The sequence below is a fragment of the Sciurus vulgaris genome (assembly GCF_902686455.1).
Source record: "Sciurus vulgaris genome assembly, chromosome: 6".
Classification (NCBI taxonomy): domain Eukaryota; kingdom Metazoa; phylum Chordata; class Mammalia; order Rodentia; family Sciuridae; genus Sciurus; species Sciurus vulgaris.
This window is the reverse complement of record NC_136466.1, coordinates 142,344,834-142,361,390: the sequence shown is the minus strand read 5'-3', so window position 1 is coordinate 142,361,390 and position 16,557 is coordinate 142,344,834. Positions and strand designations below refer to the sequence as shown.

The 16,557-nt window shown below is 37.3% G+C and overlaps 1 protein-coding gene across 3 annotated transcripts in view; it reads left to right on the top strand.

Annotated features, from left to right (window-relative positions):
- The window catches only part of DNAJC21 (DnaJ heat shock protein family (Hsp40) member C21), a 36,247-nt gene extending 21,339 nt beyond the window's left edge, over nucleotides 1–14,908 (top strand). The window contains exons 10-13 of one of the 3 annotated variants that reach the window (XR_013764783.1): nucleotides 3,531–3,703; nucleotides 11,017–11,092; nucleotides 11,602–11,998; nucleotides 13,311–14,908. Coding sequence is in view for 2 of the 3 variants with exons in the window: in XM_079145753.1 (XP_079001879.1) it covers nucleotides 3,531–3,703; nucleotides 11,017–11,092; nucleotides 11,602–11,766 (414 nt within the window). In the remaining variant the exon portion in view is untranslated. Of the gene's footprint in view, nucleotides 1–3,530; nucleotides 3,704–11,016; nucleotides 11,093–11,358; nucleotides 11,491–11,601; nucleotides 12,373–13,310 lie in introns of those variants that run through there. The other 2 variants (XM_079145754.1, XM_079145753.1) reach the window with 2 other exon arrangements.
- Nucleotides 14,909–16,557: the final 1,649 nt, after the last annotated feature.

Below are 16,557 nucleotides of genomic sequence, written 5' to 3'. Positions count from 1 at the left end.
TATAAATTCAAATTAAGGGGAAGAGAGGAAGATTAGAATTGGAGATGTTGGTAGGAGCTCATAATGTAAAACAGTAATGGCCTATAAAGCTGTGGCACCCCCCACAGCAGTGAGCAAACTTAACACTCACATCTTGGTTTCTAAGTTCCCTTTCCCTGACAAAGGAAAGCAGACTTGCTCTTGGGAGAAATGGATGATTCCAGAACTGAGACAGGGAAAGTAGAAGGTGAACCTAGAACACTTATGCTAGGTATTAAGGAAGTACTAAAAAACTGATGGGGATATATCATCAATCCTTAAGACCCTGCTTACAGAACTTGTCAATTTGAGAAAATATGAGTCATAAGAAGAAATAATGGTGATAGATTTTCACATATCGATTTTGTTCTAAAAAAATTCATGTATCTATATTGAGTTTACAAAAGGTTGGCAAAAGGGAAATGGGAAAACTTTATTAAAGAAGAATGTGAGTTAGTACAAATGTAAGTGGCATAGGTAATAGAGATAGAAATCACCGTTCTGCAACTACCAGTATAATAAATGGTTCAGGCAAGAATTATAAATAGATTTCAAATGTATTGGGTCAATGACTGTTGTAGACAATATTCATTGTTTTAGTCAGCGCTTTTTTTACTTTGACCAAAAATCCCAGGAAGAATAATGTAGAGGAGGAAAAGTTTTTACCATCCATGGTTTGCCAGCTCTGAGCCTAGGATGAGGTAGAACATAATGGCAGAAGAGCATGGTGTAGGAAGGCAGTTTAGGACATGGCAGCCAGGAGCAGAGAGAGAGAGAGCTGTGTTCACCTAGGGTCAAAGTAGAAGCCCCAAAGGCACAACCCTAGTAGCCCATTTCCTTGAGCCATACCCTACCTGTCTACATTTACCACCCAGTTAATTCCTATCAGTGGATTAATCCACTGATTAGGTTCCACCTCTTGTCTGATCATTTTGCCTATGAAAATTCTTTTATTGTCTTACACATAAGCTTTTGTGTAACTAAAATTTTAACACAATACTCATTTGAACTCCTTCATAACTAAATAATAAAGTTCTGCCTCTGGCTCCCTTTTAAAAACCCACGCCTATCTCACAATGCAAAATACACTTAATCCATTTACAAGAGTCCCCAGAGACTTAACAGTTCAGCCTTGCCCAAAAGTCCAAATCCAAAATCTCATCTGAGACTCAAGGCAAATTCTCAGATGCTTTCCCCTGTAAAAATCAAAAGCAAATTTCATATATCCAGGTATAATGGCACAGAGTAAACATTTCTGTTCCAAAAGGTAGAATTGAGGAGCATAGAGAGAAGGTTTGGAACAAAAGCAAGACTGAAATCCATCAGGGCAAACAAGATTTGTAGCTCCACGTTCAGCATTTGATGCAAACGACATAATGATATTTTCTCCAAAAGGCTTGTAGAGCACCACCCCATGACCCTTGCCAGCATGGCCTCTCTCTTGGCTTGTTTCCACTGGATTCCTGCACCTTTCCTTGGCAGACATACCATGTTACTAGCATCCTTTAATCTGGGGGGGTTCTCATACAGCTTTGGCTTATTCTCACATCCTTATGCATTTCAAGGGCAAAATGCAAAAACTCTGACCTCACTATACTTTGCCTGGTTTCCCAGGCCTGCCTTTGAAATCTCAGTGGAAGCCTCCATAACCCCCTGACTCCAGCATCTTACATTTCTGCAGAATCAGCACCATATGATTGATGCCAGTCTCCCACCATCTCTAGCAGTATCCAAGTCTCCTGGGACTATGATTGCGGCAGCTTCTGAATGTGTGGGTGACTGAGCACAGTGAAACAACTTCCTAGGCCTCCGTTTGCAATCATTGTGCCCTCATTTCTTCTCAAAAGAATTTTTCCTTTTATACCCTTGAACCTAAAATGGGTGTGGTCTAACCAATTCCTAAGATGCCTTCAAGCCATATTTCCCATTGTGTCCATGCAAAGTGCCATATCTTTAGTGATTATGATGCCTCTTAACAGCCACAACATCTTTAACCCAATTGTACTCACTTTTCTGGCCCAACTCCAAGTTTTTCAGATTTTTTTGCTCTGCTTTCTGCTCCTGATCACAATAAACTTGGCTAAAAGCTGCCGGCAATATCCATGCCACTACCTGAATGCTGTTCTGCCTTGAAATTTCCTCTGCCAGATTAATTAGTACATCACCTTTAAATTCAGCCGCATAAAGTCTCAGAACAGGGGAAAAATGTAGACAACTTTTTTGCCAGAATATAACATAAATGACCTCAATTTCCAGTAGAATTCTCCTTTTCTGAAACCCCATGAGCCTAGTCTTTACTCTCCACAGTCCTATTGGCATTGTGGTCTCAGCTCCCACCAGAATTGCCCATAAACCTACTTATAACAATTCTACAACTTTTCCACCTTGTATTTTTATCTCCAAACTTTTCAAATCCTCCCACCCCTAAACCAGCTACAAAGGTTTCTGAACCCAGGTGGTCAGGTCATCATAGCAATGACACTGCTTCTCAGTTCAAATTCTGTTTTTGTTATCTTTGAGTCACTGACCAATATACCCAACAAGAAAAATTTCAAGGAGGAAGTTTATTTTGGCCCACAGTTTCAGAAATTTAGTTCATGGTCAGCCAACTCTATAGTGCTGGGCCTGAGGTGAGGCAGAATATCAACTGAAGGGCATGGTGGAGGAAAGCAGATTGGGACCTGACATCAGGAAGCAGAGAGGATTGTACACACCAGAGACAAAATATAAAATCCAAAGGTATGCCAGCTATAACCTGCTTCCTCCAACCATGTCCTCTCTGCCTATAGTTACTACCCAGTTAATCCATGTCAGTGGATTAATCCACTTTTGCATTGTTTCAAACATGAGCTTTTGGGGGAACACTCATTGTATGATCTCTAAAGGTAGAATTAGGGATAATATTTACACTTTTTTTAGTGTTTTGTTTCCTGACTATAAAAAAAATAGTTGCAGCCAGGCATGGTAGCACATACCTGTAATCCCAGTGACTCAGAAGGATAAGGCAGGAGGTTCATAAGTTCAAAGCCAGCCTCAGCAAAAGTGAGGCACAAAGCAACTCAGTAAGACACTGTCTCTAACTAAAATACAAAATAGGGCTGGGAATGTGGCTCAGTGGACAAGTGCCCCTGAGTTCAATCCCCCAGTACTCCCCACCACCCTGCAAAAAAATAATAGTTGTTTGTTGCTAATCAGTTGAAAAATATGGAAAAGTATAAATATTATCCCTAATTAAATTGCGATTAGACATTTATGTAAAATTCTTCCATTTTTGCAAATAGTTTTTACATATAAGATATAAGATATAAGAGAATCTTAGAAAGATATTCTAAAAGTCCATGAAGTGGAGTTACTCTTTGTTTGACTTACCTATTTCTCCTTTTTATTTCCTGAAATGTACTCCTACTAGAGTATATGGGACATTATCAATTTATTATAACATTTGATAATATAAGAAACCAGTATTATTAGATATGTTTGTTTTTTGATGGCATATACATTTTCTTGCCTAGAATTACGACGACAATTTCAATGAAAATGGACCTGGAGAAGGAGTAAAGGTTGATCCAGAAAATGTCAACTTAAATGAAGACAGTGCCAAAGAATTAGAAGTTAGTCCCCAAGAAAATGCCAATGTCACAGAGACCATTGAAGCTTGTGATGATCCAAAAAGTGAAGCTAAAAGGTAAGTCATAGTTGTATATTATTTTCTAATTACTGGATATTGATAGTAAGGATAGCTTTGCATATATCAAAAATCTTTCTATGAATAAGTATAAACTGTACATAATATAGACATAAAGACATACACATACACACGAATCAGACTTGTTAGAAACAGAATCCTGGAGTACTATGCTCACAGTTCAGCAACATGACCACAAGCACTCTGACTCAGTTCCAGTTTTCCTTATACTGCTCTTGTTTTTATTTTGTCCTTGACACTCAAATGAGAACAAAGTCCGTTTTTCCACCCTGACTCCCCTGGAGCATCACCAGGTAAATCTTCATGCTTGGGATAGCATGCCGTTCAGCGCCATGGTGTTGTCAGAGCACCAGTCAGCAGCTTGGGTCTTCCCTGCTCAAAGAAGCCCTGGGGTCCTGGTGCTGCCAGAGACCATGGTGGTGGGTTAGAGGAAAGTCTGGCTCAGGGAAGAGATCCAGTCCTTTTCCTTCTCCTTCTCCTTGTCTGTTTTCCTTGTCCTCCCCATCCTTCTCTGTTCCTCTAGAATACAGTTATTTCTTATTCCTTGAGGAAAGATTTGAACAGTAAATAGCCTTAGGTTTCTGTTTTCTTGAAAAATAGCTAATGACTAAGTACAAGAGTAAAGTGGGAGTATTAGTTGAAAAGCTCAATGCTGAAGCTGAAGTGATGGGGCAGTGGAGTACATTTTGGGGGTGTGAGGAATTCATGAAGAGTAGCATGAATGAGGGAAACACATGAATGAGGCCTATAATTGTACTCTAGCTGTAGAAAATGGAGGAGAAAGAACTACACAGCTAGTAGATGCTGGGTATTTGTTCCTATTTTACAAATGGGGGTACTGAATCTCAGGTTAACTTGTCTAAGGACAAGAGTTGGTAGGTGGAAAAGCTGACTGTTAATCCCTTTCTGTCTGACTAGTCACTGAAGGCACCCAGAATGTCTGTGGCCTTGGGATTTGAGTGTCCTGTACAGGTCCATTGGGCTGCTTGGAGGGTGTGAGGAGTGGGCCATGAAGTGGAGCTTGAGGAATGGTAGGTTTGAGATAGACTCATTACCACTCCACCCTCCAACTGGCCTAACTATGGGACCTTCCTACAGGGTCTCTGCTGCTTCTCTGCAGTGATGCAGACACTGTGGCTACTCAGAAGCACTTGACTAAAAAGTGTTTGTATATATATTTTTTTAAATAAATGTTTTAACCTTAGTAGCGATATTGTACAATATGATAAATTGTCAGGGATATCGCCCAAGTTTTTTAGACATATTTGTGGCATATCTGTGATGATTTTTGTAAATTATTGTTTCATCTATTGCCTATTATGCCATTCTGTTCTTTTCTTGATGCTTCCAAAGCTGGCTGAATGGTGCATGCTGTTACATTATATTCCTAATATGCATATTTTAAATGTATAGGCGATTTAACCTGATACAGACCCTGGGTTTCTGCTTGAACAATAGTGTACCCATGAAGTAAAACAATATCATAACTCACCATTATAACTTGTCCAGTCCATTTTATAAATGTAGTTGCACCCAAATTTTTACTCTAGAAATTTATCACAAATGAATAAGAGTATAAAATAAATTAAGGTTCATAGAGAAGAGATCGTATAGAGAAATATTCAGGAGTTCAAGCAGAACAGGAAGAACCTGACTGCTCAGTCAAGCAGTTTCTGGTTTAAAGGATATAGGGGGAAAGCCCACCAGATCAGGACATCCTTTGTTAATGAAAGTAAATTTCCTACATTGAACAAATCTTAATTTTATGAAAAATTCATTAAAATGTCTTTTTTAAAATTTTACCATAGAACTGTTGAATGACCAGGCTCAAGAAGTTGATGTTTTTGTGGAACCATACTTAGTGTCATAGATTATTATTACTTCTGACTGATTATGAAGATGACTTGCTTCAATAAGTGTAGTATTAAGTGCTTTGCTTTTTATAAAAATACATGGTATAAATGTTCAGATATTTTAGGGGCATTGTTTTGTTTTTGTTTCAACTATTTTAAGTAAATTACTTGATCTTTGTGCCAGATTTGTTATTTAATTTAATCTCTACATATGCTTTTTCTTTTTAACTGTTTTATTTCATGTCCCCCCCCTTTTTTTAATTAAAAATCATAAATTTACATAGGGCAATGTTGTTTGATTCATTCTGTTATTTTTTTTCCCTTCCCTCCCACCCCTCTTTTCCCTCTATACAGTCCTTCCTTCCTCCATTCTTACCACCCTCCTTATCCCTAACCCTAAACCTAACCCTAACGCTAACGCTAACGCTAACCCCTCATACCCCCCATTATATGTCCTCATCCGCTTATCAGCGAGATCATTCGTCCTTTAGTTTTTTGAGATTGGCTTATCTCACTTAGCATGATGTTCTCCAATTTCATCCATTTGCCTGCAAATGCCATAATTTTATTGTTCTTCATGGTGGAGTAATATTCCATTGTATATATATGCCTCAGTTTCTTTATCCATTCATCAACTGAAGGGCATCTAGGTTGGTTCCACAATCTGGATATGGTGAATTGAGCAGCTATGAACATTGATGTGGCTGTATCTCTGTAGTATGCTGATTTTAAGTCCTTTGGGTATAGGCCAAGGAGTGGGATAGATGGGTCAAATGGTGGTTCCATTCCAAGCTTTCTGAGGAATTTCCATACTGCTTTCCAGAGTGGCTGCACTAATTTGCAACCCCACCAGCAATGTATGAGTGTACCTTTTTCCCCACATCCTCGAAAACACCTATTGTTGCTTGTGTTCTTGATAATCGCCATTCTAATTGGGGTGAGATGAAATCTTAGGGTAGTTTTGATTTGCATTTCTCTTATTACTAGAGATGTTGAACATTTTTTCTTATATCTGTTGATTGCTTGTACATCTTCTTCTGTGAAGTGTGTCTGTTCATTCCTTAGCCCATTTGTTGATTGGATTATTTGTATTATTGGTGTAGAGTTTTTTGAGTTCTTTATAGATTCTGGAAATTAGCGCTCTATCTGAAGTAGGAGTGGCAAAGATACTCACACTCTGAGGGCTCTCTCTTCACATTACTGATAGCTTCCTTTGCTGAGAGAAAGCTTTTTAGTTTGAATCTATCCCAGTTGTTGATTCTTGCTTTTATTTCTTGGGCTATGGGAGTCCTGTTAAGGAAGTCTGGTCCTAAGCCAACAAGTTGAAGGTTTGGACGTACTTTTTCTTCTATAAGATGCAGGGTCTCTGGTCTGATTCCGAGGTCCTTCATCCATTTTGAGTTGAGTTTTGTGCAGGGTGAGAGATAGGGGTTTAATTTCATTCTGTTGCATATGGTTTTCCAGTTTTCCCAGCACCATTTGTTGAAGAGGCTATCTTTTCTCCATTGCATATTTTTGGCCCCTTTGTCTAGTTTGAGAAAATTGTATTTATTTGGGTTTGTGTCCATGCCCTCTATTCTGTACCATTGATCTCCCTGTCTATTTTGGTACCAATACCATGCTGTTTTTGTTACTATTGCTTTGTAATAGAGCTGAAGATCTGGTATTGCGATACCCCCTGCTTCGCTCTTTCTACTGAGGATTGCTTTAGCTGTTCTGGGTTTCTTATTCTTCCAGATGAATTTCATAATTGCTTGCTCTATTTCTGTAAGGCACATCATTGGGATTTTAATTGGAATTGCATTGAATCTATATAGCACTTTTGGTAGTATGGCCATTTTGACAATATTAATTCTGCCTATCCAAGAACATGGCAGATCTTTCCATCTTCTAAGGTTTTCTTTAATTTCTTTCTTTAGTGTTCTGTAGTTCTCATTGTAGAGGTCTTTCACCTCTTTTGTGAGATTGATTCCCAAGTATTTTATTTTTATTTTTTGATGCTATCGTGAATGGGGTAGTTTTCCTAATTTCTCTTTCTGAAGATTCATCACTTATGTATAAAAATGCATTGGATTTATGAGCATTGATCTTGTAACCTGCTACTTTACTGAATTCACTTATGAGTTCTAAGAGCTTTCTGGTGGAATTTCCAGGTTCCTCTAAATATATAATCATGTCATCAGCGAACAGGGATAGTTTGAATTCTTCTTTTCCAATTCGTATCCCTTTAATTTCTTTCGTTTGTCTAATTGCTCTGGCTAGAGTCTCAAGAACAATGTTGAATAGAAGTGGTGAAAGAGGACATCCCTGCCTTGTTCCAGTTTTTAGGGGGAATGCTTTCAGTTTTTCACCATTTAGAATGATATTGGCCATGGGCTTAGCATAGATGGCCTTTGCAATGTTAAGGAATGTTCCCACTACCCCAATTTTTTCTAGTGTTTTGAGCATGAAGGGATGCTGTATTTTATCGAATGCTTTTTCTACATCTATTGAAATAATCATGTGATTCTTAACTTTTAGTCTGCTGATATGGTGAATGACATTTATTGATTTCTGGATGTTGAACCAACCTTGCATCCCTGGGATAAAACCCACTTGATCATGGTGCACTATCTTTTAAATATATTTTTGTATGCGATTTGCTAAAATTTTGTTGAGAATTTTTGCATCAATGTTCATTAAGGATATTGGTGTTAAATTTTCTTTCCTCGATGTGTCTCTGTCTGGTTTAGGTATCAGTGTGATATTGGCTTCATAGAATGAGTTTGGGAGGGTTCCCTCCTCTTCTATTTTATGGAATACTTTGAGAAGTATTGGAATGAGCTCTTCTTTAAAGGTTTTGTAGAACTCGGCTGAGAACCCATCTGATCCCAGACTTTTGTTTGTTGGTAGGCTTTTGATGACCTCTTCTATTTCATTGCTTGAAATTGATTTATTTAAGTTGTGTATGTCCTCCTTGTTCAGTTTAGGTAATTCGTATGTCTCTAGAAACTTGTTGATGTCTTTGAGGTTTTCTGTTTTGTTGGAGTATAGATTTTCAAAATAGCTTCTAATTATGTTTTGTATTTCACTCGTGTCTATTGTGATATTTCCTTAAGCAGTATGTAATGTCCTTCTTTATCCCTTCTGACTAGTTTTGGCTTGAAGTCCACATTACCTGAAATGAGGATGGATACTCCAGCTTTTTTGCTGTGTCCGTGTGCATGGTATGTTTTTTCCCATCCTTTCTCCTTTAGTCTATGGGTGTCTCTTTCTGTGAGATGAGTCTCTTGCAGGCAGCATATTGTTGGATTTTTCTTTTTAATCCAATCTGCCAGTCTATGTCTTTTGATTGATGAGTTCAGGCCATTAACATTCAGGGTTATTATTGTGATATGATTTGTATTCCCAGTCATTTGACTCATTTTTGTTTTTTGACATGATTTGGTTTGTCCTTTATTTGGCTATTCCTTTAGGCTAGTTCCTCCCATTGCTGATTTGCATCGTTGTTTTTCATCTCTTCCTCATGGAATATTTTGCTGAGAATGTTCTGTAATGCCAGCTTTCTTTTTGTAAATTCCTTTAGCTTTTGTTTTTCATGGAAGGATCTTATTTCGTCATCAAATCTGAAAGTAAGTTTTGCTAGGTATAAGATTCTTGGTTGGCATCCGTTTTCTTTCAGGGCTTGAAAAATGTTGTTCCAGGCCCTTCTAGCTTTTAGGGTCTGAATTGAAAAATCTGCTGATATCCGTATTGGTTTCCCCCTGAATGTAATTTGATTCTTTTCTCTCGCGGCCTTTAAAATTCTGTCTTTATTTTGTATGTTAGGTATTTTCATAGTAATGTGCCTTGGTGTGGGTCTGTTGTAATGTTTTATATTTGGAGTCCTATAAGCCTCTTGTCCTTGGTTTTCCATTTCATTCTTCAGATTTGGGAAATTTTCTGATATTATTTCATTGAATAGATTGTTCATTCCTTTGGTTTGTTTCTCTAAGCCTTCCTCAATCCCAATAAGTCTTAAATTTGGCCTTTTCATGATATCCCATAATTCTTGTAGATTCTGTTCATGATTTCTTACCATCTTTTCTCTTTGGTCAACTTTGTTTTCAAGATTAAATATTTTGTCTTCAATATCTGAGGTTCTGTCTTCCAGGTGTTCTATCCTATTGGTTATGCTTTCTATGGAGTTTTTAACTTGGTTTATTGTTTCCTTAATTTCAAGGATTTCTGTTTGTTTTTTTTTTTCAGTATCTCTAACTCTTTATTGAAATGATCTCTTGCTTCCCGTATTTGCTCTTTTAACTGTTGATTGGTGCGATCATTTAATGCCTGCATTTGCTCTTTCATCTCCTCGTTTGCTTCCCTGATTGTTTTAATTATGTACATTCTGAACTCCCTTTCAGACATTTCTTCTGCTGTGCTGTCATTGGGTTTTATTGATATAGTATCTAGGTTTGTTTGGGACATTTTCTTCCCTTGTTTTCTCTTATTGGTCAGATGTCAGTGGGACTCTGTGATATTGCAGATTTCCTCTGCTTATAGTGTCCCTGTAGATTTCCAGTGTATCACCTCCCAGCCTTTAGTAGCCTGATGTCTTGGAGTAACTTGATAATGCAGTGCTTCCAAAGAAAGCTGCCCCTAGCCCTCTACTGGTTCCAGGGCTTGGAGCTGGCTCTGTGTGGAAAGGTTCTCACTGGGGGGCCTGCTGCGAGATGCAGGCCGTGGAGGTGGGAGGAGCCCACCGCCAGAGTGCCCAGGGCTGCCTGGGGGAGACTCTAGCTGCCCTGCCCTACTCTAATAAGCCGCCCAAATCTGGGCCTGCCACCCTGGCCGAGCTTCACCAGGTGGGGGAGACTCACCCCGTGGCTCTATTTTAGTCTGAGTCTCTCAATGCCTCCCCTTCTTGAATCGTGGGTTCTGGAGCGACTGGAGATGCAGGCACCCTCTAGTCCGCCATCTTGGATCGCCCCGTGGAAAAAGCCTGCGGCCGGAGGGGGCAGGTCTGCCTGGAGAGGTCTCTGGCTGCCCTGCCCTGGTCCCAGAGGCTGCTTGTGGGTCAGAAGTCTCTGCTGGTGTGGGGACTTGTGGCTGGCTCTGTGTAGAAAGGCTCTCACTGGGCGGTCTGCTCCGAGAAGCTAGCCTAGAAAGGAGCTTCCTGCTGGATGGAGCCGGGCTGCTTGGGGAAGTCCCTGGTTGTCCTGTCCTGGTTCCTGAAGCAATTGTGGACCGGAGCTCGCCGCGCGCTGGCTCAGGGACTTGGAGCTGGTTCTGTGCAGAGAGTCTCTCACTCTCTAGATATGCTTTTTAAAGCTGATCACTGCAGATGTGAAGATTAAATTAGCCATTACAATTAATGAACTAGCTTTTAAAGTACATCTCATCTTTTATTGTTTTTAAAAGCAAGATGACAGTTAGAAGGGGTGTATTATTTTGTATTATGCTGAATAATTTATTTTCTAGTGTTCCTAAACCCAAAGGAAAGAAAACCAAAGATGTGAAAAAATCTGTCAAAGTACCTGCTGAACCACAAATACTGGTAGGTCAAGATCATATTCACATTCTTTGGTGGGTCTTGTTTAAGCAGAATAGTGTCCTAAAGATAAAAATGTGTTTTGGGTGAGCCCTTCTCCAAAGAATCTGCAGTGTGTTTTGTATGCTAAATGGTTTTGTATGCTAAAGGCAGAATTTATATATCTACTACTATCATTTCTTTTCCTTCTAAATAAGAAGTACATTGGAAATATTAGATACTAGAATAGTTACCGTTTTATATTGTGATCTAAACTGTATCAAATTCTGAAGATTAATTACGAAGCACAAATACCTTCTCCAGTCTGGTGCATGCCATTGAAAATCTCAGAATCCATAGAACTGATGGTATTGGTGAATGAGATTTAACTTCCGGAAACATTTGCCTTTGTTGCACCTGTTTTGGTAACTTTTTTAAAAAAAAAAAATCTTTGTTTTGAAGATATTTGATGTTTAAACACTGCTCTGAGGTGATAACATTTGGTTTTATTTATGTTTTTTTTTTCCCCTTCTCAGAATGATGTTCTTATCAGCTGTACAACCTGCCATAGTGAATTTCCATCCCGGAATAAACTTTTTGATCATCTAAAAGCTACAGGTCATGCAAGAGCACCTCCATCTTCATCTTTAACCAGTGTAACAAGTAGTCGAAGCAAGAAAGAGAAACGTAAAAACAGATAGAAATTCAGCCAACGCGCTTTTTGTTTTTTAACTGTCTCTAGATTTTGAAACCAAAAACTGAACTGAAATCATCTAAAGAGTTAAAATTTCAGTGATCTGCAATTTATTGCATTGTGGAAGATTATTTTTATCTTGTAAAGACATTTTTTGTTTAATATATATTTTTTAAACATTTCACTAGTGATTGAATTCTACTTTTGCCATCTGAATTGACTTGAATGTCTTAAAACAGGTAAATATTTTAAAGTGTGTACCTTGATTTCTCACATGGAAAGAGATGTACAGGGAGAATTAAATTATTTTAACACATACAAATGCTTCTTTTTGTTTCATTCTGTGAATTTCACACCATGTGTTTATATTCATTGCTTTTAAATTTTGATTTGTAATCTGTCAGAAACTCAGATCTTTTAAAAATCATCCTAGTTTTCTTTTCCACCTGACACTACAACTCCAGTGCTTATTTTAAAATAAGCAGTTGTCAAGTACAGTGTTCTTTTTCTTCTCAAGGACAGTGATGGGTGGGAGCCAACGCAATATGTATAGTTGTGTTTTGGGGAGAATATCTCAAAGCCAGGTGTAATACCTGAAGTCCCTACTACTCAGGAGGGTGGAGGCAGGCAGTGGGGGGGTCACAAGTTGAAGGCTAGCCTGGGCAATTTAGCAAGACCCTGTCTCAAAATAAAAAGGGCTATTGATATAGCTTAGCTGTAGAGCACTTGTGTAGCATACATGAATCCCTGGGTTCAATCCCTAGTACTGCAAAAAAAGATTTGATTTGGTAATTATCAATAAGATACATTTTTTTTTGTTTGTTTTTTGTTTTCCAATTCTGATTTGAATTGTGAAGGTGGAGGCAAATTAACTTATTTGGTACCTTCTCCCTAGACATGGTGATGTCTGTGAAAGTAACAGGTAGCAGATGGTTCAGAATTTTACCAACTCCTTAACACAGGATATGTTCTTCTTTTTTTTTTTTTTTCATCATTCAATGGAAAGAAGCTTTCTTAATGAAAGATATTTGAATAGGGCCGAAAATTCAAAGCAATCTATTCTGTAGCAGTTGTGAATATAAAATCAAAAAGAATATAGAAAATCGTTGTAACTGTATAACCAAATACAAGGTACAAATAAGTGATGAGTCAATTTTAGGATGGATTAAATAGGCCATTCTTTCAATTGGTTTTGAAAGTAATTTTAAACTCACTAGCTTGAAAATGTGTACTTTCTGTTCCATGAGATTATTTCTATTCTTACATCCTCAAATCTTCAAATGAATGAAATGTCAATATGTTTAAGCTCTAAAATACTATGAATGGCAAGGTCTTTCTTTTCTGATAGCCTCATCATAAGTATTGGTGAGTTAGATCATTCTTTTATTGATTTAAAAATATGCATTTGAGCCTTAATTTTTTTTTTCTTTTCCATTTAAAGATTTGTTTTTGTTGTGGGGGTTGTGGTTTGTGTGTGTGTGTGTGTGTGTGTTTTTAACCTTTCTGTTGTTAACTACTATTACTAATTCCTTGCAATTGCTCTTTCCCCAGCTTTCTCCATCTCTTCAGGGGCAATACTAGCCAGTTTTGTATCTTCTGATCTTTTCCTCCCAGGCTTCATCTGAACACCGTCTACCTTCCTATAATATGAACTAGATGAAGTTGATCATAATTATGAATAGGAATATTAGTAAATAGAAGCACATGTAAGTCACATATTATTATACAGTGAAAAAAATATAAAGATTTCTTGAAAGGCATAGAGTGTCCTATCAATGTCCTTCAGACCTTCTTTGCTTTCCTTTGTATTGACCATGCTGGTGTTTAATTTGTTTTTGCTTTATGAGAGTATCAATTGGAGTTGTCACTGTTACTTGACTTGACAAAAAAATCAACCTTAATTTTCAAAAGATCTTCATCAGTTGTGATTTTGTTTCTAATCTGTTGTGATGTTGATAAACCATCTCTTCATCTTCTTTATCTCAAAACATTTCTTAGTGTAATAGTATTATCTCCATTTACCATACAGGATCATTATGAAGGTGAAATAAAATAGTATATATGAAAACACTTTTTAAACACAAAAGTTTTATACAAAATACTGCCCAATTTAAATGAATTAAATCTTTTTAAATTGAAACATTTGCAGATAGAATTATGCACATTTAATTATATGTGCACAAACTTTTAAAAGAATTTGCTTCCCAAATCTACCTCTGAGGAGGAAAACGAGAATATATGTATAGACAAAATTATATTCTAAAATACAGGAGCATCTATTTTGCATTGCTCTCATTAAAGGTCAGTGGCAACTGTTTTGATTTAATTTGGCTTAGACATGAAGATACATTGACTCTGGGAGAAGAGGGTGAAGGGAACTCGCCTTTTTCCCCTGAGTCTTTCAATAGAGCAAAAGTTCAGACTTTTAATAAAACCCATTTAGATTATCCCTATTTCAAAATAGGATCAATATCCTTTGTGAACAAAGTCAAGAATTAGGAAAAAAAAGCGATTTGCTAATTCTTGACTTGGGTCACAGAGAAGAAAAAGCTCCACTGTGCATGAATTTGTAGCAGATCATTCGAGTGCATGTTCTGTTGATTGCTGGTGAAACAGTCATAAGAAGACTACTGAAGGATTTTGTCAGAAGCTTTCATTTTCTTTAAGTCTTACCCTGCAGAATTTTTGGATGGGAAGTTACTCTCTAGTATTTGTAGAAGTTGTCCCTGAAATTAATTCTTAATAGTAAGTTCTGGAGTACCCCAAAACCTTGAGAATGCTGTGTGTTATGATACGATTCTAGCCTAACTTTCAAGATAAAACAATAAATAGAACCTTATGACCCCATGGACAAATTCCTAAACATACTACTTGTATGTTTCAGGTTCACTTTTTATAATCTGCAATGCTGGAGTATTTTACTTATTACAGTTAGCATTTTCTTCAGATTTACTTAATGTTTACTTAATGCCAAAATTATAGGCTCTTGGGGTTGTAGGAGGAAAGTAAAAAATGATTGTTAGATCTCTTGCTCCAGAAAAAGCTGAGCTCAGAGTTATGAACTCCACAGCTGATTAGAGATGCTGCCATGGCAGGTTCCTAGACTCTCAACTCAGTAATCCTTTTAACACACTCCAAAATTTCTTAATGTTGCAGAGGGAAGATTACTTTTAAGAAGAATCAACTCTAGATGCACACCTGTAATCCCAATAGCTCAGGAGCCTGAGTCAGGAGGATCATGAGTTCAAAGCCAGTCTCAGCAAATTAGCAAGGCCATAAGCAACTTAGTAGAGACCATGTCTCTAAATAAAATAAAAAATGGCTGGGGATGTGGCTCAGTTATTAAAAACCCCTGGGTTCAATCTCTGTTACCAAAGGAGGGGGAAAAAAAGAAGATAGGTAGTTTGAAGAATAAAAGGGAGAGGCATGGATTTGTCAATATCAAAGAACATTGTTAAGAGGTGTTAGTTAAATCAATGTGTGACCTGTGCCAATGTAGGTCAGAATATCTGATGAGAATGCAATGTGGAAACAAGTCCTTGCATATGTGGGTTTTTTTTTTTTTTTTTTTCCATGCGGAATTTTTGACAGATTGTGGGAAGTTATCTTTAGAGTGAAAATATAATAAGTACTACTCTACACCCTTCCCAAAATATAAATTACATATATTAAAGATCTAAATATGAAAATTGATACATTTAAATGTGAATCTTTAAGGTTATCTCCATAATTTTTGCAGAACAGAGGATTTCTTTAAAATAAGACATGGAAGGACAACAGTTACAGGAAATAGGACTGCATTACACCTAAGATTCTGTAGAAGAGTAGGCACATAAGTAAAAAGACCAGGTGCCAACTGGAGAAAATGCAAGACACATAACTGACAAGGTTAGTATCCTGAATACATTGGAAAACAAACAAAAGAACCTCCTACAAATCAGTGAGGAAAGGACAGCTGAGTGTTAGAACAGCAGTGCTTAAACTTTGTCGTGAACCCCTGTATACTTTTATTTGTTTTTTTTTGTTTTTTGTTTTTTTTTGGCTGAGAACACTATGTTGCCCAGGTTGGGCTCAAGGAACTTGTGGTCTTCCTGCTTAAGCCTTCTGAGTAGCTGGGATTGCATGTGTGCATCACCATCCCCAGTCCCTTTATACTTTGAAAAATTGAGAACCCAGAGTTTTTATGTTTGTGGATCATATCTGTGTTAGAATTAAAATTGAGAAAGTTCAAAAATATTAATTAAAAAATAATACATGCTAAATTAATAATTATGAAAAATATAAAGTTTAGTGAGAAGAGTATAAATCTTTTTAATGTTTAATTTCAGAAAAGAGAGCTGGACTCTCCTACCTGCTTCTGCAATCAATCTATTGCTGTATGTTTTAGTTAAGTATATGAAGATAATCTAGCCTCACATAGATATGTAATTGGAAAAGGAGAGGCCTATGCAAAATGTGTCTCAGGGCCCTTGGATCACACTTGGAACCACTGCATTAGAACAATGGGTATACTATATGAACAGAAAAAAGCTTAAATAATTAACATGAAAAGATGATCATTATCATAATCAGGGAAATGTGACTTAATTGTTTCATGCTTTCAGATTGGAAAAATTCTCACAAGATCAAGTGTTGGTGAGAATGTAGAAATGGAAGTATTTCATCTGGAGTGAAAATTTGTTCAGTTTGATAATGTCTGAGAAAGTTGATGATGTACACACCCTGTGAGCCAGCTGTTCTCAATATGTACTAGAGCCCACTTCTCACAGTGTTGTATGCTTTGTTAAAAATGAGCTCT